The sequence below is a fragment of the Solanum stenotomum genome, chromosome 8 (assembly GCF_019186545.1).
Source record: "Solanum stenotomum isolate F172 chromosome 8, ASM1918654v1, whole genome shotgun sequence".
Taxonomy (NCBI): Eukaryota; Viridiplantae; Streptophyta; class Magnoliopsida; order Solanales; family Solanaceae; genus Solanum; species Solanum stenotomum.
Window position 1 is genome coordinate 4,411,458 of NC_064289.1, and position 23,615 is coordinate 4,435,072.

At 32.1% G+C, this 23,615-nt stretch overlaps 3 protein-coding genes across 3 annotated transcripts; 2 read left to right on the forward strand and 1 right to left on the reverse strand.

The window, feature by feature from the left end:
- The first annotated feature begins 232 nt into the window (after window positions 1–232).
- LOC125874671 (uncharacterized) lies at window positions 233–3,908 on the forward strand. The gene is made up of 5 exons (XM_049555666.1): window positions 233–515; window positions 603–709; window positions 1,814–2,270; window positions 3,292–3,410; window positions 3,526–3,908. The coding sequence occupies exons 1-5, from the start codon at window positions 309–311 to the stop codon at window positions 3,722–3,724; spliced, it is 1,089 nt and encodes a 362-aa protein (XP_049411623.1). The 5' UTR covers window positions 233–308; the 3' UTR covers window positions 3,725–3,908.
- Window positions 3,909–7,539: 3,631 nt separating this feature from the next.
- Window positions 7,540–9,033, forward strand: LOC125874678 (beta-1,6-galactosyltransferase GALT29A). The gene has a single exon (XM_049555673.1). The coding sequence runs from the start codon at window positions 7,864–7,866 to the stop codon at window positions 9,031–9,033; it is 1,170 nt and encodes a 389-aa protein (XP_049411630.1). The 5' UTR covers window positions 7,540–7,863.
- A 5,475-nt stretch (window positions 9,034–14,508) lies between these two features.
- LOC125873387 (zinc finger protein WIP3) lies at window positions 14,509–17,699 on the reverse strand. Its single transcript, XM_049554323.1, has 2 exons — window positions 17,153–17,699; window positions 14,509–15,581 (listed from the first exon to the last, which is right to left on the reverse strand). Exons 1-2 carry the CDS (start codon window positions 17,678–17,680, stop codon window positions 15,129–15,131), a joined length of 981 nt encoding a protein of 326 aa, XP_049410280.1. The 5' UTR covers window positions 17,681–17,699; the 3' UTR covers window positions 14,509–15,128.
- Between the last annotated feature and the right edge of the window lie 5,916 nt (window positions 17,700–23,615).

Genomic DNA, 23,615 nt, shown 5'->3' on the forward strand with positions numbered 1-23,615 from the left:
TATCTAAGAGTCTCGTTAAGCCCTAGTTTTATTATTTAAGGATTATTGTTGAACCCTTTAAAATTATTAATGAATATTCCTTATAATAATAAAGTAACACCAAATTTAATTTGCTACTGTTTCGTTAGTAATTAAACCTTAACAGGGAATTTACAAAATTTTCAAAAGTTAGGTGGTCGAAACATCATATTAAAGAGTTTAGAGAGGTTTCCAAATGAGAAAAAGAAAAGAAGGGACCATGAAAACGCAAAGGTTTTACATTAGTCCCACAAAGTTCGTCGGCGGCAGAAAAACGGTGGCCGTGAAAAATGGGGAAGAACGGGAAGAAGAAAAGTCACCAACAGAACCGTAGAGATAGAGCTTACTATCTTGAACAGGAAGAACCAGAATACCCAGTTACCCCAACTATTGAGTCCACTCAAGAAGATGAAGAAGAGAGTCAAGATGATCTCAGTTCTTCAATTTCAACCAATGATATCCCTTCAAAGTTTTCATTATACCAACAATCTGTGCAGGCAAGAATACCTATTTGCCAAAATCTTTTCTTTTTAACTAATTAGACAAACTGGAGTAACTTGATTAGTATCTTTTTATTATTGCAGTCACCAAAAGGGGATATAAGTTATCTGCAGAAATTCTTCTTGATGTACGTAGGTGGGAGGGTGCCCCTTCATTTCCAGGAAGATTTCTGCGGAACTGCTCTTTTGAGGTATACTTTGAACTACCCTGTGTACTTTTGAGGAAATTATTGGCAATTTTAGCTTATTTGCTGCTCATATGCTCTTTATGTTTAAGTTTCTTCATTATCTATTTGTACGTTGCTTGAATATATAAGAAACCGGAAATTGAGCGGATTTTGGCAAGTAAATTATTGCTGAAGATTTAGTTAAAGCTGATGTAATTACATGCTAATATCTTTAGACTACAAGATTTAAGTCATTCTCTTATGCAATTCTTGAAAATATTTAATGTAGCTTAGTGATTTAAAATGGGTTTTGATGTACTTTGCGCCACTAAAATTAGCTGCTGGATGGTAGGTAATGAGTGGTCATCCTGTTGAAATCCTTATGGGACTTGATTTCAGTTAGATATTTGAGCAATTATAAAGATGCAAGTCCATGGCTGCTGGCCTGCTAACCGATAGCTGGTTAGATTTATGTCCAAGATTTTGAGGTGATGCAGCAGCAGAAGGCTCGTCATTTTAGATTATCTGCTTTAATTAGTTCTTCTCTGTGGCTGTCTGTTTTATAATTATATTTTACTTGTAGGGTGACAATTTCTTGTAGCTTGATAATGTTGCAAATGGAGTTAAATTTCACCTATCAAAAACACATGTTATCCAAAAAGTGATTTGAAATTTTTGGTACTAACGTTGTTGATAGCCAGCATTTATTCCCACTGAATATAGAATGATATATTCTCTTGATTGATGCCTTTCTTTCTGGAAATAGAGTATTTTTGCAATTGTTATTTCTTTCAAACTAATATTTAAGCTTACTCCTCAATTTCTATATCAGTTTGTCTCCATGTTGAACTAATGATAGTTTTATACTTATTAGCCATACTTGTCACACTTGTTCATTGAGACCAAACACTAGATGATTTCTTCTCATCTATCCAAGTTTTGGTAATGGTGGATAGAGTTAACCACACGTACCCCATGAAATTAGTCGAGGTGCGCGCAAATTTGCCCAGACACCATGGTTATCAAAAAATATAATTACTGCATAGTTACAACTTATTTCCTGTGCAACTTCATAAGCTAACTCAACTGTTATTGTGTAACACCACCTATCCTGATGCATTTTGGCAGTACCGAATGGCTCCATAGTGATGCTAGGCGCACTGCTATTGGATTAGATTTAGACGTTGAAGCACTTGATTGGTGCATGGAGAACAATGTGAACAAAGTTGGTGCTGATGTCTCTTCCAGAATATTTCTGTTTCATGGTAATGTGTTGCAACCTCTTGAGGCCAAATTGGTTAACGTCGCTACTCAATATCTCATGCAAAATGTAACACTAGGAGATAGTGAAGATGATTCTCCTGATCACAAATTGATGAAAGATTTTCAATTTCCTGCAAGAGATATAGTTTGTGCTTTTAACTACAGTTGTTGTTGCCTTCATACTCGCCAAGAACTAGTTTCATACTTAAAACATGCCTTAAGTGCTCTGAACAAGAAGGGTGGTATATTTGTGATGGATCTATATGGAGGCACATCAGCAGAGCATGAGCTAAGGATGCAGAGAAAATTTCCAAACTTCACAGTATGTCTATCCAAACTAAAGATGATCGTTGTCTTCTTTCATTGGAATATGTGTACTAGAATCTGGATTTTCACTTTCTTGCCATATTCTTTGTTATTTGATTTCAGCATATAAATTTTTTCTTCTCACTTCCTTTTCAAGACAATTCGGAACAGTGCTATAATGAAAAAATTTCAATGTCGACATGTCAATTCTGAGGATGCTCGCATTTCTATGCATTTTTCGTCATTAATTTTTTGGGTTGTTCCTACTTATGATCCATTTCTTTCACCATTTATTGCATTAAAACTCCATTTATTGCAATGACACAGTTAGTCAACTTGCTAGTAGAGCCAACAGTTCCAAAATGGAAACCCCTCCATGATCTATCATCCTCAATTGCTATCACCAACCCCATAGCTCCTCCTCTGTAATAGACATGCAAAACTTATTTCAGTGTTATTAATTATAAAACACATAAAACCTTACATGTACATGAAATTTAGTATCATAATCTTTACAAAGAAAAAATAAATTGTATAATCTTTGTTGGCTGTCATTTATTTTAAGGTAAAGACTGTATATTAAATAAACGAGTTTTAAGGCAAGACTGTATATGGCTGTCATCTTAAACAAACGAATTTACATCAAAATGGCTTACTACTTGATGACAACTGGCCTAACATATAATTGCAACTGGTCATGTAATGGGGACAGGAAAGATATCCTTACTAATGTTGATGTCATGTGCTAGAGCTTAGTTCCTTTGGTTAATTGCTTCACTTAGAAAAGAACATGCACGCCCAGAAGTATGCTTTTGTAGCGAATTGCTGGCTTTAGGTTTCTTTATGGCATAAATTGATATATTATGATGCATCTGGATGAACGGGGTCCTTCTCTGAAAATACAGACGGTGAGCCATCACCAAGCCTGTGGGCCGGCTATCCTATGTAATAAGTAACCCTTTTATTTGTAAGAACTGTTACTTCCTTGAGACATTCACTAAATGATTGAATTGTAAACTGTGCTGTCTGTTTCACAGTATGTTTGGGAGCAAGCTGAATTCGACATCATTAAGCGGAAAACAAGGATCAGCCTCCATTTTAATCTGCACAAGCCACAAAGGAAAATTCGCCATGCATTTTCTTATAGCTGGAGACTGTAAGTCACTTCCTCCTCTATTATAGAGAAAAGGTCACATCCTCATATTCTATTATGGTACTTTTTCTATTGCTGCTGTTCACTTAATAGCATGAAATGTATTTCTTGCGTATAGGTGGTCATTGCCCGAGATCAAAGACTGCTTGGAAGAAGCTGGATTTCAGTCAGTCCACTTCTGGATCCGACATATGCCTGACAGCGAAGATATCAGAAGCACATATGGGCTTGCTGCTGGGCGAGACATAAAATATGAAGAGGTTACAAGTTTTCAACAACAAGATTCATGGAACGCATACATTGTAGGTGTTGCATAGCTGCTATATCTGCCTTGTTTTCATGAAAGTGGGCTTAGGTAAGACGTTATTCTTCATTTCGTCGGAAGCTAGATCAGTAGATTAAATTACTTGTGGTTTTTTTTTAATACAATTTTAGTGCACAAAAAATGTTGTACCCTCATCTATAAGTTTTTTTAACTAGGAATTAATTCAGTTAAGCCCCCTGCGATCTCTGAATATAGTGCCTCAGTTCTTGATTGAGAAGTAGGCTTATAAACTTCTTAGTATTACAAAGACTTTCAGTTTACTCAGATAATTAGATAGTGAGTCCCCAACAATCACATGAGCAAAATTGTTACCATATACCTCCAAGAAAATTGGATTAGCGACGGACAAATTTTGTAGCTAAACAACAAAAAAAATCCATCACTAATCCAATCTAGCGACGGAATTTTGTTAGCTATATGCGGAACTGCTAATTCCAGTTTTTCTTTTAGTAATTAGAATTTAGAGGCGTACTTTGAGAAAAAAGGAATAACAGTGAGTGAGTAGGAGGTTCCCATATTCATACCATATATGGTTTGTTGATTTACTTGATTCCAGAATCGAACAAGTTGATTTTGGATAGGAAATCATGTCTAATTATTTGTTTAAACATACTCTTTGTTCGTTTTGATATGAGGAAAATTCTTACTTCCAGTATAGTTTTCGAGACATTTAATTTTTAAGGAAGGAATAATTTTATCTTATCTGACTCTACAAATTGAACAAACTGACGAGACAAGCATTGTCATTGTCATTGATAAATTTTGACTGCATCATTGCTGTAATCATCCATTTATTCCAAAGGCGTGCACTTGACTGAAAAGTAGTAGTACAGAACAGACTACAGTAGTATTTTTTGAGTGATAAAATAATGATAATTGATAGGTGAAAGGATCTAAAATTATTATTGGATTCCTCCTGTTGAGCGTGCTCGATTAAAGTTAAAAAATGAAAACACAAGTTCCTTTAATTTGAAAATCAAACATCCAATTGTTTTTTTGGTAAACAAGTAAATAAATCAAAAGAATACTACTTTTTGTTAAAGCTCAAAATTTCGAAAAACGATTACACTTCACTATTAACGACTTGACTATATATTATCATCAAAGATGGTAAATTCCTCTTCATCATTAATTAAAGTTTCGAATGTGAGTCTTAATAGATTCGTCTTTGGTAAAAAAAACACTTTATCTTCCAAAATTATATGTGATAATTCGAGTCCGCAATATGATCCATCCAAATATTTGAGATTATGGATTTTTTATTTTTTTTTATAACCGAGAAATCCGTCAGTGACTCGCCCTTTGGATCAATCATAGCCTTCTAAACTCGGTGGATAATGGGCCCGCTCCTCTACCCTTCTTCACTTAAATACAGGGCTTCGCTTTGCATGGTGTGGGGCTTGAACCTGCGACCTAAGCCACAAATCCTCCACCTTTTGCCACTCGAACTAGGCCTTGGGGGCAGATTATGGACTTTAAATTCTAGAAAAGACACCAGTGAGTTTTGAATTAATCATTTATAAATTTTACTACTCATACAAAATTATTGTCAATATCGTATTTAAAATTATAACTCCACCTTTTAAGCCTAAAGTGGTATGCGGGTAAATGAAGAAAAAAGAAACTTTGATCAGCTAAATTTATGTGGCGTGTTGACTTATTAAGTGTCAAAGTAAAAGATCTCTTCGTTATAATGAAAGGATACTATATGGACCTAGGGATTAGAAAAATTGATCCTCATTCATAAGTGGATTAATTAATGCCTAAAGTAGCTTAAAAGCCCTGTACTAGTAGTATAATACTCCCTCCGTCCCTATATACTTGTCCATATTTCCTCTTTTAGATGTCCCTATTTACTTGTCCATTTTGACAAATCAAGAAAGGACAAAAAAATTTTTTCCTATTATACCCTCATTTAAACTTCTTGAAAATTTAAACTTCCCCCAACATTGATTAGTTATCTTGAATAAATTTATTTTGGAATCATAATTAATAAGGACAAAATTGTAACTTCACTATGCTAATCATTGTTGCCTTAATATGTGTGCCATTTCTAAAGTGGACAACTAAATAGGGACGGAGGGAGTAGTTTATAGCTCTAAATTCTAATCTACTGCGGTTTTGTGATTTCAATTAAACTGTTATTTTCAGTTACGAAATATGTACTTATATATGTAATCATATAACACTTACTCATTTTGACTCATAATTAAAGTTCGTTTCTCAATCTTTTTCAAACTATAGCTCTATTCACAACATTCCCAATTTCCAGTACAATACAATATTCGAAACAAATGCAGTAAACAACCTAGCTAAATCTTGTCTCTTAGTGCTACACTGTCCTAACAAAAAGGTTGTCGCCAATAACCACAAGCACATGGTCCGTAGATCTAGCATATATAAAGAAAATATGATTCATAGTACTTAGTACGTACTCGACTGTCCGAATAATTCAAATGCAGATAATAGAGGATATGTAAACACTTTCTATCGAGAATCTTTTTATTTTCATAAACCGAAATGAGATATTTAATTGAGAGTAATTTTCTAAAAAAAATCTGTCTCATCATGCTCTTGGTGTTAACCAGCTAAGTTTTCATTTTACAAATTCACACTATTTTAACACGAAACATGATGATCATCTCAACCATGTGATTACCTACCGAAACAAAATATAATTAATATGACCTGTTTGCTTGTGCGTGATGTTTTGAAAAAATAAGTTGAAGGCATGCTGCTACATTAAAGATGAATATTTAAACGAAAGAAAAACTTAGTAGGCGTTTGATCATGCAATTTGGAGTTCAAATTACATGTTTTGATCAGAAAGTTCCTATCTTTTTTTACATATTGTGGAATTTTTATGTTTATGAGAAAAAAATATAAAAAATTTGTGATTAAAATTACTTGTTCAAACAAAATTTCAACTTCAAATCAACGTGATTTGAAATAATGACCAAACATGCCGCCTGGGGTGATAATAAGTACAAAAGCAAATTATTCAAACTCCTTTTTCTCAAATTTCTCGACGATGGAAAAGTTAAAATTGCAACAAGGGTTAATAAGAAATCAGTAAATTCTACCTAACCTGTATTACTTAATCTTTAGTGTAAGACTGTAAGGTGAATTTAATTAAAAACCTACAATTTCCTAAATGAGAAAAAAAATTAAACTATATGTACTATATTTTTGCTAAAAATTTATTGAAAATTAAGTTTATATATTTCTCCAAAGAAACAAGAAATTAATTTCACCATATCATGTTGTTGACGGCAAATCCATAGGCACTTCGCCCAAAACTTGCCGTCTTCAATTTATTTAATCTTATATCATGTTTATTTTTTAATTATAAATATCACATCATAGTTTAAAATTTTAATTAATCACATCAATATGAATTGTAGTGAGTACGTAGCTCCATTGAAATGCACAAAGTAACATTTTCTTTACTTAATATTTTTAACACATCAAAAATAACTACTTTTTCTCTGTTTTATTGTTAACGTTACATAATTAATAAAAATATAATTTAAATATGACTAGTAAAAGTATCGAAAAAATAGAATAATAATTAAGAAAGATTTCAGACCTCTTGAAATGATGAAAACAATATTCGAAAACTATGACCGGAAGATATATCTTTTTTTTTTGTTGGGTACTACTGGACTAGTAGTAGAATTAAAGCAGGTATAATTAACGTCTTAATTAAGCGAAACTAAACTTAATTAAGAGTGGTTAATTACTACAGGTACAAAATTAAAAACCCCCAGAAACCCACAACAGTTAAACACCCAAACCCCATTGTCACTAAAAAAAAATTGCAGTTTCCCTAAGTAAATCAGCATCTTCTTGGCGTCTTCTCTCTTCTTCCTCAGCTCACTATAAGGGTTCTGCCCCACCACCCCTCAAATCTCTTGGAAGTTATAGATCTATTATTGTATTTAAACCCTACCCAACAACTCATAAATCTTCATATTCTTGATTTTTCTTTCACTTCCCAATATGAACCAGAATCGTACTCGTTTAATTTCTTCTAGATCTTTGCATATCATTTGCACCTACAATCTCTAGCATTCATAAAAATCTTGTCTTTTTTGTTTTATTTTACTGCAATTAATCTGATTATGCTATATGGGTATGATGAAACGGACAATGCGGCCATTGTTCAGTGTATTATTGTTGATTGCAGTGGCGGCTACACTTGTTTTTCGAATTACCCTTCGTTATAGCTCTATTGAGTTGAAAAATGAATACCCATTTGCTGGGAAGGCTCAAAAACCGGTTCTGAATGAGACACTTTTGAAATATGCGTCTATTGATATTGGGGAACCGCGGTTGAAGAAAGAGGTTGAGGAGTTATTGGAAGGGAATTTCAGAGGACATAACCGACATAGATCATTTCTGTCTTCTGGGAAGTATCGTATTGATGTAAGTCCGAGGACAGCTAGAGGGGTATCGGTGCAGCTCCGGTCACCGGAGTTTTATCGCCTTTGGCAGAGTTTTAGGAGGAATTTGCAAGATTGGTTCAGAAATAGGAAGCTTCCTAAGGATGTGATGATGGATTTGGTGAGTACTGTTAAGGCTCCTATTGATGGACATAATGGTTTAGTACGATCAGAGAAGAGGTATAAATCATGTGCTGTTGTAGGAAATAGTGGGATTTTGTTGAAGAGTGAGTATGGGGAGTTGATTGATAGTCATGAAGCTGTGATTCGACTGAACAATGCAAGAAATAGGGGGTTTGAACATAGAGTAGGTTCAAAGACTACTCTTTCATTTGTGAATAGTAACATTCTGCATCTTTGTGCAAGGAGGGAAGGTTGTTTTTGCCATCCATATGGAGTGAATGTGGCTTTAGTAATGTATATATGTCAGCCTGTGCATTTCTTGGATTACATGGTGTGTAATTCTTCACACAAAGTGCCATTAATTGTCACTGATCCACGCTTTGACATGTTGTGCGCTAGGATTGTGAAGTATTATTCGTTGAAACGATTTGTGGAGGGAACTGGGAAGCCTTTTCAAGAATGGGCTCCTGCTCATGATGGAGCTAATTTCCATTACTCTTCTGGTTTGCAAGCTGTGATGGTTGCTTTAGGTGTTTGCGAGAAGGTTAGTATTTTTGGATTTGGGAAATCTGCTTCAGCTAAGCATCATTATCATACAAATCAGAGGACTGAGCTGAAGTTACATGACTATGATGCGGAGTATGATTTCTACCGCGATTTGGTGGAGAGACAGCAGGTAATACCATTCATCTCGGAGAGGTTCAAGTTTCCTCCTGTTTCTATATACCAGTGACCTTTGACGAGGAGAAAGTGTTGTCAAATTGTAATTGTAGGTTATGCAGGTTGTTTGGGATACAGCTCAATTGTATAATTAAATCACAAGCAATGAATGAAATCTTTGTTGTATTTCTTTGTTATTTAAGTAAATTGTTCAATGAATTGCACCATTTGGTCTTTACTACTACATGATTTTCTTAAAACATATTGGCACACAAATAAAAACGTACTTAGCTTCAATATTAAATGCCAAACAATGGCAATGTTGTGTACTCTATGCAACATGTTCTTGGGACACTGTTATGTACAAACTAGCTCAAGTCAAGGTATATGTCTCCTTATTCATGTTGGCTGGAAAAGACTGTAGTATGAAGGTTTATTGCTACCAATTGATTGATAATTTATGTACTCAGCACTAAAATCTATCAGTAGCACGTTTCTTAGATCCATGTGCTGCAAAGATTCCATAGAGACAAGGCAAGATTGAGCAATGATTGATTAAAGCATTCATGGGGACCAACCATTTATTGCTGGATTTTTATTAAGAGGGTAGGTAAAAGTTATATTGCAGAAGTTAAACCAGCTCTAAGATAGTAGAGATCTGTTAAAGAAGTTGGATTCCATGCACCAAAAAGATTTGTGCTGATAAGCTAATAAAATCTACCATTTACTCTTCTCTGTTCAACCATATAATGCTGGATTTTGATACCATATACCTATGTTTAGGTGTGCATTGTTCTCTCGAAGGTTGCCTAATTGTTTCTTGTGTCCCTGTTGTCCTTGAGTTGGCTGTTAACAATGTCTTTTGTACTGAGTAGGTGCTTTACATTTTGATGGGAATTGTCTATATTCTGTTTTGTTCGTTGTATATGGAATGTGGCCACAATAGGATTGCTTTATTAGAATTTCTCTTGTTCTGAAAGTGTCTATAACTGATATCAAATTGGAGTAATCCGAGAAGTGGATGTTTCATTTTGCATTGCTCTCCGTAGTATGAAGTCATTTTCCTGTCATAAACAACTTAGCCTTAAAGAAATGACAAAGAATCAGTTGGGTTGTGTTCTCTGTTCTGCTGTTCTATACTTCTCTGTATAGAGTGTGAGCACCCACACAAAAAAAAAGGGGAAAAGAAAGAGAAAAATCACAAGAGCATATGCTCTCCCACGGGCCACTTCGAGTGTTGAGACAAAGCATGAAAGGGTTTTACTTCTGTATCTCTGTTTTAGCATCTAGTCTCTCTTTCTATTTTATTTACTTCTCGAGCAAACAGGTTGTGTCATCCATGAAAACACTTTGATACAGATGCCCTATTCACATTCCTACAAATTTGACTCTACTATTTTGGAAGAGCATATTTGAAGGAAAGAAACACCCCACTACATAACACTAAATACTTGCAATTGTTTGTTCAGTTTTACACAAGAACTTTAACAGATATGCATCAGCCTCATTTAAGTATGATACCAAAAACAAACATATAGCATCCTTTAACCAAACAAAGCTACTATAATCCCTTTAGAACCCTGATAAGAGACGGCAGAATATATATGTAAACACTATTCTGGTTTTGAATTCAGTTTTGTCCTGAATGCTCGGGCTCAACTGTATCGTATTCTACGTCCTGTTCCTCAAACTTCACTTCCACCAAGTACCTTATGCTCACCTATAGAAAACAGAATATGGAAAAAGGTCAATGGACCAATTTAAAATCTTTAAACCATAAGACAGTTTTGTCTTTAACATTGTTAAGAAATCTTTTTGGATCATGAACTGCATATTTGTCATATTCAAGTGGATTATCTTTGTATACGGCCGAAATCAGCCAACTATGTAGACAAAATGCCCCAAATCGATGAGTTTGTTTAATCCTTCCTAGAACCTTTGCTCCCTTTGTCTTCTCTTCGGAGTATTTGGTGTTATCTATCCAACATTAGGTACAAATAAGGTATTTCTTGTGGAACCTATGCTCAAAGTTGTGATAACTCCTTGATTTCTTCTCCAATTGAAGCAACAGCGAAAACAAAGAAACCTTTCTGGCCTATCTAAAATTGTGAGACCTTATCTAGCAGCTTCCGTTAGACCATCTAAAAAGACTACAAATCTTTCAAACTGAATGCATAAACATTATTGTATACTAAGAAACATAACAATGCTCTGTACTACTGTTAGACTTCTTTCATCCTCATGCAGGTCACAGGCACGCAAGTGTATCAGATGGAGCTTACATAGATCTCATGCACAAGGAAAGAAGCTAAATGTAGCAGCTGAAGTATATGTGTAAAATCATTTGGTTGAAGTTAGTTAGGACTAAGGACTTGTGCCAGATCAGATTAGTTAGTGTAAGTTTGTATAGATGAGTTGAGTGCTTGCAATTATGTTAGTTAGCAGCAATTTTGTCTTTGTATATACATAATGATTGTTGTGCACAAGATATTAAGAGAATGAAGAAAACAATCACTCATTTCTCTTTCAATCCCATGATATTACTCTCTTTCTATTTACTGTTCATCGCAGTTTTTGTGACAATTTTATGCGGTATCAGACCCTATGGAGTCAGTGCATCCTAGTATAATTGGGATTCATATGTACTGGTCGTCTTCTTGTTCTCTGTCAATTTTTGCTTGCGAATCAATTGTTCTGAGTTTGAATGATTGAATTTGAGTTCTCTAAGTTTAGACTGATCAGATTCATTATTGTATCACATACAACTCATTTCTGTATAATAAAAAATGAGGCATCTCTTTAGCTTCATTATCATCTTTCGATTGCTGTTTGAGATAGAATCTGAGCTTTTCTTCTGATAATCTGAAAATTGTATCGATTTAGTGTTTTCATGGAAGTGGTGGAAAATGTTGATTTATCTGCTAAGAACAGAGGATAAGAGTGGGGAGCTAAGAAGAATGATTCATTTGGATCAACGAGCAGACTTGAATAATGATTCATTTGGATCAATGAGCTTTTTCAGCCCAAAAATCCATCAATATCTACTTTATTTGTATATTTAGGTATCGTTTTATTTATATTTATGGAATAATATGATCCTCTATAGCCTTAGGCTTATATATATTAGCTATGCTCAATGCTAGAATTTTGTTGGATTAGATCTCTTGGACCTAACGAAAAGGGCTCTAAGCTCACGCAAGCAAGTGTGAAAGAAGCTAAGCATGAAGCTACCGCTTCACTAATCGTCTAAAATACAACTATCACAACTTCCTTTGATTCAAAAGAAAGGCTTTGCTTGCATGAGAAGTGAAGCATGAAGGTACCGCTTTTCCGACTGACTAAAATACATCACTCACAACCTTCTTTGATTCAAAAGAAAGGTTTGCTTGCATGAGAAGTGAAGCATGAAGGTACCGCTTCTCTGACATACTAAAATACAACAATCAAAATCATACTTTGATTCAAAAGAAAAGCGAACAGTTTGCCCACAAGCAAATGATTTGTTCCTATCAGCAATTGAATTTGAGAGGGACTTGTATAAAAGAAAGACACACTTAACATTCTAGTACTTGAACTTCGTATAAAGAAACGTAGGGTGCTGCGTCCTAGTCTCCTAGACTCACAAGTAGAGTAATATACTTGACTTAATAACCAAAAAAAAATCCCATAAAGCTTCCAAATTTTAGCTAAGTAGTATAACATAGAGTAATTTTAAAAGAAAAGAAAAAAAAATAAAGGGGCAAATTGGACCTTTTCATCAAGTATTTTTACACAAAATATCCATTGTGACACGTTTTAGATTGGATCCAGAACTCTCCAATTCACGTTGGAGCTCCCTTAGGATCAAAGATCAAACACAAGACTACTTGATGATAAGGAAGTTTTTTTTTTTTTTCTGATTAAATTCGGATCACTTTACAATGGAAAAACTCATGTTCATTATTTGGTGGTGGCGCCTCCAATAGAATTTTGTCCTCAAACCCGAGACCTCCGATTAATGGTGAAACATTCTCACCACTGCACCACAATCAATGAGGAAGTTATCAATGGTTAAAAGTAAAACAAATGATAATTTTAAAACATTTCGAATAGTAAAAAGGTAAATTTCCAATATATTAATTTGTTAAGCAGGTCATTTTTTTAAAGTTTTTTAAAGCGAAACTAAAAGTTCAAGATAATCTATCACCGTGATCTGGCACACAATTTTCTCGAAGAAAAGTATAGTCAAACGACTCCATCATATGTTTTAAGGAAATGTCACATATAATTCTAGTACCAAGTATACAAAAACCCAATATTATTAATTACTAATATACAGTACAATAAGCTCGAGCCAAGAAATTAATTAAACTAGAGAAATGGGAACCTGGTTCTTTTATATTTCTTCCGACAAAACATAGTGGAGAACCCCTTCTTCTTGACCAATATTTTCAAATTTAGAGAAAAAAAGAACCAAAAATAAATTTAAAAATTTTAATATTTAGCAATTTTGTTTTGTTTCATTTGATCTAGTCAAATCCACCCCATGAGAAATTAATATTTTCCGGTCTTCCCATTCCAATTGAACATATTATTACTTTGATAATTTGGACATGGTATATATAAATATCTCTCAAATTTATGGTTTGTTTTTCCTAATCGATATACATAAACTATACATTAGACAGTCAAGTGAAATTAAATCCAATCCACAAAATATTGATCTATGGACAACATCGTTATGATAAAGTTCGTAATATATGATCATACTCACTAGTTATATACATATTATACATATATATTATCTATACGCCAACTATTTAATTTTTAAAATCCATTGGAGTTGATATGGAGAATGAAAGTCTTGTATGCAAAGACTGTATCATCAACAATTCAGTCGTTAGTTTCTTTTGGGGTAATCATGTTATTGCATAAAGTTGTGGTCCAGCAACTCTAATGATATGATTCAACCCTTAACATAGGGTAAAAAATACACAAAAAAAGAGAGGATATATTTCTTTAGTTCAGACCTCCAAATTGGACTAGGAAAATGTATTACTATATATATATATATATATATATATATATATAATCTGTTCAACTTCCCCAACTAAGGTGTGAAAATTCTGAAAAAGTTAAAAAGTAAGTACACACTAGCTAGTGGCTGATATATATACATTTTGGGACTTAATTGGTAGTATCCCAAACTCCTATTATGCAGACAAAAAGTTCTGACTTTCACTTTACCTAAGATACTACTCTTTCCCACTTGACAATCTCGCTGATACTACTAGATTATAAGCTTTGATTCACCTAAGTCATTTTATGTTCATAAATCATCAAATAAATCTATGAAGATTAAAAACGAAAATATAGTGGTGGTGATAGTGATGATTAGGATATGGAGTTATACGTCCGTTTTTGCTCTTGGCTCTATTGGTGTAAATCTGATAATTATTTTTTTGAAGACCTAATTCATTAAACAAAAGTAAAATAAAATAACATTATTTATTGAATAAAAGTGGACTCTTTCGAGCACTTTATACTTTTAGACGAGAAAAATCTGTGACACAATTAAACTCAACTCATTACACTATGAAACATTACAAGTTAGCAATGAAGCTGATAAATTTTCTCCAATAAACCTATTAGCTAAGTAGCACAGCCAAGGAGAAAATTCACCTGCTTCATGTACTTTAATGTTTTATAAGGCCATCACCCTTATTGTTACAAAACACACAAAATTAGTAAAAAAAAAAAAAGTAATGTATAAAACCATATATATCTAAGTAATACTACTTATTCATGATCACCACCATGCTAATGCTCCTCAACAAACCCCTCCCTTCCTGAGGTTTTTTTGTTGCTGAGCAATTGCCAGGGCTGCACCATCCATCAAACACACACACACAAAAACAAAAAGAGAAAAAAAAAAGTAACATAACTCTTCAATGTAAACAATTTTTACACAATCAGGTCATTTTAACTTGTCGTAGTAGGTAACATATCTTATTTTAGATTTGAATGACCGGATGGTGTGAAAAGTATTTATACTGATGAGGATGTATAAAACTCAAACTCAGTAAACATATCCAACTTATGTTAACTCCAAGAGTAGTCAAGAATTTCATTTGAATTAGCAAGGGAGAAATTCTTAATTACTCTTGAAGAAAAATTTTAATAAATTCCTCAATTAACTTCATCATCATCATCATCACTAGATCCACCAGTACTACTATTAATGCAATACTTATCTTGAAATCCATCAAGTGAAGGGTGAGGAGAATGGCCTTTACCAAATGACCTAATATGATCTTTAAGTGACCTCTTGTGCTTAAAATCAGAACCACAAATGCAATACCATAATTTCCCACAATTCTTCTCATGTGTCCTCCAATCTCCTTTAACTGCAAATGTCTTGCCACATTTCCTACAACTAAATGATTTTGTACCATGTTTCCTCTTGTAGTGAGTTTGAAGGGTCCTAAAATCTTTTAATGGTTTTGCCCTTGGATGGTTGATGTTGTTCTTGCACTCTTGAGCACAACAATAGCATGGTAGCCTTAGCATTGCTGCTGGTTGTGTTCCTCTAAGTGATTCTGGTCCTTTTCTATATTCAGAACCATGCCCCCACATGTGCATCTGCAAAATATTGACTATCAGATCACTTAAAAGATAATTCATAAATAATCGTTCATGAGTAATAACATAGAAAATTAAACAAGTTGTACATATAAGTTGAGCTCATGTTAGAAGAGTAAAACTCATTCTAGCTAATTATTGCTCTTAGTTATCAATTTCATTTTTATATTAAACTTCTATGAACTCAACACGGAAAATAAATTTATCAAATCATCTAAAAGATAATTATAGATAACTGTTCATAATAAATTCATAATAAATTAAATGGAAAACTAAGTAACTTGCTATAATGGAATAAAAGCTATAGACATTGATAGACACCATCAACGTATATAAGTTAAATTGTCTCCTTTTCACTTTATAACTTGCTATAATGGAATAAAAGCTATACACGTTGTATTAAAAAGTTCGCTAACATTGTATATATTTTATTACAAATTAAATTCATTAACTAAAACGAGTTATGAGTTTGATGTCAAATTCAGAAGTGCTTTGTAATTACTAAAGATTTGCAACTACGATGAGTATTTTTAAGAATCCACAAGAACACACACACACACACAAAAAAAAAAAAGTCAAGATAAACAGAGATAAATAAAAGGAGAAAGAGATGGGAAACAGATCCATTTTCATTGATTTTGTGAGATTATGGAAATTAAATCAAATCCATAATATTACGTATAGAAAGAAAACTAAAAATAAAAAAGAGTTATGTAGATAGATAAAATTTGCTTCATTACTTTTCTGCTTTTGAACTTGGAAAAGTGCTACTGTGATTGCTTGATTTTTATTATTATTTGCATTTAAGGTAACATTTAATTGTTTATGGAAACCCCAGCAATCAAATAAGAGCAATCTTAATGGTTTTTGCTTTATTAAAAGAGTAATGATAAAATGTTTCACCTTCAAAAGCTTAGCTATCCAATTCGACACTATTTAACAAATGATAAAACGAAGAGCACTAAGTAATAAGAATGATCATATTTTTGACTAATAGGAGGTGCATGTGCTTGTCTAATACTTATGTTACAAAATTTTGAGTATAATTAATGAGCTGAAATTTCTTAGATCGATAATAATATATCTAATATAATCTTATAAATGAATCTGATCGAACGATAGGATGTGTGTATATCTTATCCTTGCCTAATTATGAAAAACACGCTAATTAAAAATATTGGAAATACACTGATGATGAAACTCGACACATGAAGTGAAGATTGAAGAATTAATCTGATCACTTAGATCAAGCATATACTACAATGCAAAAAATAAAAGGAATGATTTATAAACCTTCTCATGTATGATCATAAGTTTCATTGTTTTTTTGTTAGCATAGAGGTGTTCCTGATCCATTAAGTTAATAGTATAAAGAAGATTTAATGTGAATTCAGAATTTAGAGCCAATAAGTTCAAACGAAGACTAATGTTATATTAAATATATAATTCCAGTCGAAAACAAAGAGTTGAGTTGAACTAACAGAATCCACCGATCGATATATCCTAAATTCGCCAAGATGAGAAGAGAAATAAAAAAAATTGAGAAGCATGATGAAAAATCCATGACTAACCTGCATGTTGTTGTACCTATTAAAGGTCTTGTTGCATATATTGCAAGAAAATTGCATTGGACCAACAAGAATTTGAGCTGGAGTTGGGATCCAAAACCTACTCTCACTGTTGAAATTGCAACCCTTATTAATAATAGTACTATTTTTCTCCTTATTTTCTTCTTCCTTCTTGTAGCTGCTAAAAGGCTTTGTTTCATCAACATCAGGAAGCCCTATATGCAAAGACACTCTAACTTTCTCCATATTTTCTTCCTTCATCACTTGATAATCTTCCTCCTTCTTCTCCGTTTTCGGATCGGTTAATTTGCTTAGAAGAGGCAAACATTGAATTTCTTGTGGATTGTATAGGTGAGGAAGTTTCAAGAAAGTAGTCATGGGATTTGATTGAATGATGGTGGATGAAGATGAAGAAGAAGGAGAAGAATTATTAGATGATGGTTTTAACCATTCAATGAAATTTGGAGTTTGATCAAAGCAAACATCCATATTGTCTTGATGAACATGAAAGTTAATATTTATTATTCCCATCTTGAGAGAGAAAGAGAGAATTAATATAAAGTCTCTCTTGATCAATTTGAGAGTTCCTCTCTTTGATGGTTAATTATAGTGGTTTTTTTTATTTGGACTTTTATGTGGGAAAAGCTCCACTTAAGGTTGATTTATGAAAAGTGGTTTGGTTTGTCTTTTAAGAACTTTTTTTGTTTTGTTTTCCTCTCTTTTCTTCATTCATGAGGTTTTGGTCTCACATAGAAACGGTTGAAATGGGATGAGGAGATGTTGGTTAGTGGTGGGGTTAGATAATGACATACAAATATGTGGCTCCCTATTAAAGGAGAATCCTATAATACTTACTACGATTTAGCTTTTATTTATATTGTAAATATTTTTTACATTAGTATATATAATTACACATATAGTTAGTAAACCATCAGATTATTGTTAGCTGTTATGACAGGTAACATTTTAAGGAGATTTTTCTGTAGTGTATATTTAATATATATCCTTAATTAGGGCAATATTCTTTAATAGTAATATAAAACATTCTTTGTATTATTGGCCTATTTATATAACTTAAATTCATTTTAACTTGTTATGTTTGATACATTTATCTTATATTCTTAACGTTACTAATCTTGATATCGTGAATGTAATTACATGTAGCTATCTTTTACTGTTAAAGTGTGAAAATTATTCAGACCCTGATAGTGATATTGTGTAGGATTGATTATCAAGAGTGAAGGGTCAAATTATAATTAAAATATACTGTTTTTTTTAATTTCATATCAAAATTATTAGGTGTGCGAGTTTCTACTTGGTGATAGTTTAGGTAGAAAACTTACAAACCTGATAGTTTAGGTATATATAAAATTCAAAAATCAGGGATTTAAGTTTTGCCATAGTGAAATTATTTATCCACGTGGAGTGCCAATATATTTTATTTTAAAAATAGAGAGAGTATTTCGTGCACCATATGTTTAGATAAGCATTTAGTGATAGTTCAAGAAGAAAAATCGTAAACCTAATAATTCAGGTATAAAACTTTAAAAAATGAGATACTTTAGATGTACTGTCTTTGATCTGTTATGTCAAAACTAGTTTTTTTTTTCTAGTGAAGTTTCCTTTTTATTGGTGTACTTGTGTATTTTGGGGGTAGTTATCGGAAGACTTTACTCATATGTAGCAAGTAATTGATCGTGTACACCTTAATGCAACAATTAGAAGGTAGCTTAATTAGTCAATACCTAAAAGGGAAAACTAATTCATAAATTATATATGTATTAGTGTCATATGCAGATTGCAAGGACTGCTAACAAATATCAAAATATATTCAAAAGAAGCTGATGAGTGCTGAGTAATAATACCAAAGTCCAATTATTTCAATACTAAAACCCAGAAAAATAAAAAACACATAGATGGTAAATTTCTGTGATAAATATTATAGTTATACCTTCCTATAATTTATAACCATCATCTATACCAACATTTCATGACTATAACAGTCAAGTTTATTTTGGAATCAAAGTTTTTATTTAATGTTATTTTTATATATTTTCTATAACAACATCTCACTATATCAATTAAAAAATTATTTAACAAATAAATAATTTCGTTATACAGAAGTTTGACTGTAATTCGTAATCCTGAAATGGTGCTTAATATATATACTATTATAGCTACTACGTTTATGTACGTATTATTGTATATAACTTTTTAATTTTATCTAACCATGATTTATAAGGTGTCTCTCCCTTTCAATTTCAAAATCATTATGAAGTTTTTTTGGAGCCACTTTGTGTCTTATTACTTTCATATTACGTCATAACCATGGTTGTTTCCCTTTTTCAAAAAAGATGACCATATATATTTTTTTCATCTAGTATCCGATATTCATTGATATCCACTCTTAAGAAGAAGCTTTAATTTTGGGTAACTAGTAAACGTTGTTGTTATGTGACTAATAGGTCACAAACTCAAATGGATGGCTCCAAACAAGATTTTTATAATTGAAGCTTTGAAGTAATCCATAGTCTCCGGGGTGGCTCAGTTGGTTTGCAGTATGGATGGCCCGAAATCAATTCTCTTCAGTGCCTTTTGAGTCTAGCACTGTCGCATAGGACTTGCCTAATGCAATTTATATTCTCAAGTGGTTTGTATGTTATTACATAGTGAAGATTTATTTAGTGCTCACCCAAAAAATAGAGGTGATAGCAGCTGCGGATTATCCCGGTTTCGAAAAAAATAGTCCAAGGAACAGTTCAGGTCTGGTCTAATAAAATTAATCGACAAGATATCATGAAACCGGATTTTCAGGAGATCAAAAAGAATTGTCACCTTTTCTCTTTTTCTTTCTTAGTTTCTCATTATTCTCTTAACCTTTTCCTTTTGTAGTATTATTAACACTCTCTGATTCTCCTTTTTATTTCTTTGTTTTTTTTCCCCTCAATCTAACCTTGAAATAAAAGCAGTGTGAAAGATTACTTTTAATTGTATGGCTATTAGTTTAATATTTTTTTGTAATTAATATACAGTGCTGTCACGACCATGAAAAGCAATTACTTGGACCTACATAAACTATATCTCTAATATATATATGTGTTACACATAATTTAACTTGAGAGCTCAATCCAGAAAGAGAAAAGTTGTAGTATTAATTATTAATTACAAAGGAACCTTTATAATTAAAGTACTCTTTTTTTAGGTCATGATGAGTAATTTTGTCTCCTACACGTAATAAATTAATTAAAAAGAGAGATAAAGGACTTTGTGATTCTGATTTTGAATGTAATTTGTCTTAAAAATCAATCTAGTTTCAGTTCGCTAATTGTAATAAAATCTAATAGAACAATATCAAATACCATAGGTTTATATTGGCTTTTGTTTTTGTTAGTTTTGTTTGTTTCTTTCAGTTAATCGGGCATTTTTGTTTTTTGCCTACTTTATTCAACTTTGATGAAAAATTTAGGGGTGACAAAATTAATTCAGACACATATTAGATTCGGATATAATTACATGTTTGCACTTAAAAGAGGTTCACCTTTATCAATCGAAAGTTTTTACTTAGAAACTAAAGTCATTTTAGGACATTATAACTGGTGAGATATTATAACACGAAAATATAAATTTATGTTCCATGAAAAAAAATATTTATCATGAGGGGCAAAAATGTAAATGATCCCCTGATTCGTCCGAGATTGAATGGGTTGATCTTGGTTATGCCCAAGTTGACCCAACACAAATCAGCAGCCCAGATAAACCATGAATTAGCTTAATCATGAATTCATGATACATGAAAATGTTTAAATCTTAGTCATAGTATTTCACTTTCGATTAAATTTTTTGCCTAAAACTAATTGTTTTTTTTTCATTATAATCAATTGTTATTATAATTGATGTTTTCCCATCAATTCGTTCAATTTTTTGTTTATAAAAATCATGCAACTATAGTGATAAAAACTTTCTTTACACATTTTTTTTATTCACTAAATTCATAATTTGTTGAGTTTAATAACTTGTAAAAATGACATGATGGAATGTATTAGATGAAATAGTTTTTTTTTTGTAGCTCGTGACATCAAGACATCTTGTACTAATTCGATGCTGGAGTTTACCTTTTCTTCTTCTTCTCTCCTTTTTTTTTTTTTTTAATTTCCTCTAGAAAAGTTGGAGTATCTCTTTTTAAATATTATGTTATTTAAGCGTCTCTAAATAATACCGTAATTCAGTAATTTTTGCTCAAATAACGTATTTATATTAAGACATTTATTAAAAATATGTACAAATATTAAGTTGAGAATCCTGTTATCAACACTTGAAATCTTCGTTATAAAATTAGAATTTATTTAATTAAAATTCTACTTCGCCTCTGATTACATTATTTATAAACATGTCTCAAAATAATGCTTGTTGTTCGATGGAAAAGGAGCTGTTTCTTTCACATTTATCACGTTTGAGACCCACACGTAAGAGTGTATGACGAACTAATTAAATTAATTTAATGACAGATTATTAGTGCATTTCCACTAGAGTTTTTTTCTTTATTTTTTGTTAACATTTCCACTAGAGTTTTTTTCTTTATTTTTTGTTAACATTTCCACTAGAGGATTAAAAATACACATATGTATGTTGAGGTTAGGTCTTTTTATCTTTTCTATATGGATGATAAATAAAATACACACTTTGAATCAGTCCATTTTTATATTTGGCTCATACATTAAGTCTTATTTGGAGATTAGTGAGGGACTTCGAGAGACAGGAGATTTTTAATTCCTGCTGAAAATTATCTTGAGAAGCTAACTTCTTTTGGCGATTTCCATTTTGTTTCTTATCGCAATAAATTCGAACCAAGTGTTCTCACATCTTTGGTTCAAATAAATTTGGGAAATTAAAATTTGAGTATTTGTCTATTGCTATCTTGTCGTGCACTTTAATAGCTTTGTATTTTTTTCAGAAAAATAGTAACGGAGATATAATCAGTGAGATGAGTATGAAGATGGCGAAATGATGATCTAATTGGTCCTAGCTTATAAGTGCCTTTGTCCATATACTTGCCAGTTTGCTACATTTATCCATAGCTTTAAAGACGCACACAAAAAAAAAAACTAGTGGGCTTAGCCGCTTAGGTGGGCCGTAAATATTTGGTAGATGTGGTGGCACACTATTAATTTCCAAATTAGTCCATGAATAATGATGAGTCATATAAAACTTAGTTTATTGAAGAGATTGTTGGACGTGTGTAAACAAAGTTCGGAATAATAACTAAAATGAAAATATACAAGGACTATTTTCCGTGTGAGTGCAGATTTTGCATGTCCTGACTCTGTGCAGAGAATGATATATTTCATATTTGCTTCTCTAATTTGTTTTACTTATTGTGTTTCTACATTTAGGAAGTAGTACTATGTTATTTTATCAATGATATAAAATATCTTCAAGTATGCAAAAATGTTTTGCCTTTTACTTATAAGTTAAATCTAAAAATGATTCCGTATGTATTTAAATTTCATTTCAACACTTTGACTATATATTATGAGAGTTTAAATTTCTTCAGGACACATAATGAATTTTGTGAACTCGAAATAAAAATTTGTTAAAATGCAGCCAAAATATAATAATTCTAACTCCTATTTAAAAATACGCGGCAAAAAGATGTTCTTGTTTCTCTCTTTTCACATGCAACATAGTTGTTGTTCCTTTAACTTGTTCTTAAGCCTTTAGTACAAATTAATGCCTTTTCTCCATAATCAACTTGAGACCAAAGTTCACTTCCCGTGATACAATTATTTTTTCTTAGACTTTTACAACATGAATAACACTAATTAAAAGTTTGGTAATATTTCACATACACACTTCATTCTTTCTTACTTTATATATTGACTTGTTCAAATTCCTATTTATTTATTTTTGGTTGCTATTAATAATAGGAACAACTTCAATTGATGTTTGATGAAATACATTACAAGAGGTTTTATAATATATGGTTTAATTTGCTAATGGCCAATTAAATATGATTTGCAAATTCTAATATTTCGGCACCATCATTTTTTTTCTTTTTGTGATTGTTAATTGCAATTCCTAAAATATTTACCCAAGACTTTTACGGTTTTACCTTACACGTTAAAGGTGATGCAATGATTTGATCATTTAGGAGTTAGGAGCACTATATATTATGCTAACAAATTAAATCAAGAATATAACACGGTCTTGGGGCAGACTAGTCAAACTATGGAATAATATTTAATTCAGTCAAGTCAACAAAAAATACACCCTACTGAAATTTTCATTATGAAGTGACCCCCACCTTTTTATTTTTTCTTCCACTCTATTTTATTTATTAACAAATAGATTTAAGTTTTTATGTACTCCTTTTATTTTAATAAAGAATTTACAGCGGTATAATTTAACTTGTAATTACAGGTCAGTTACCAATTAAGCGAAAATTACTTATAATTATTATGAGTGATCA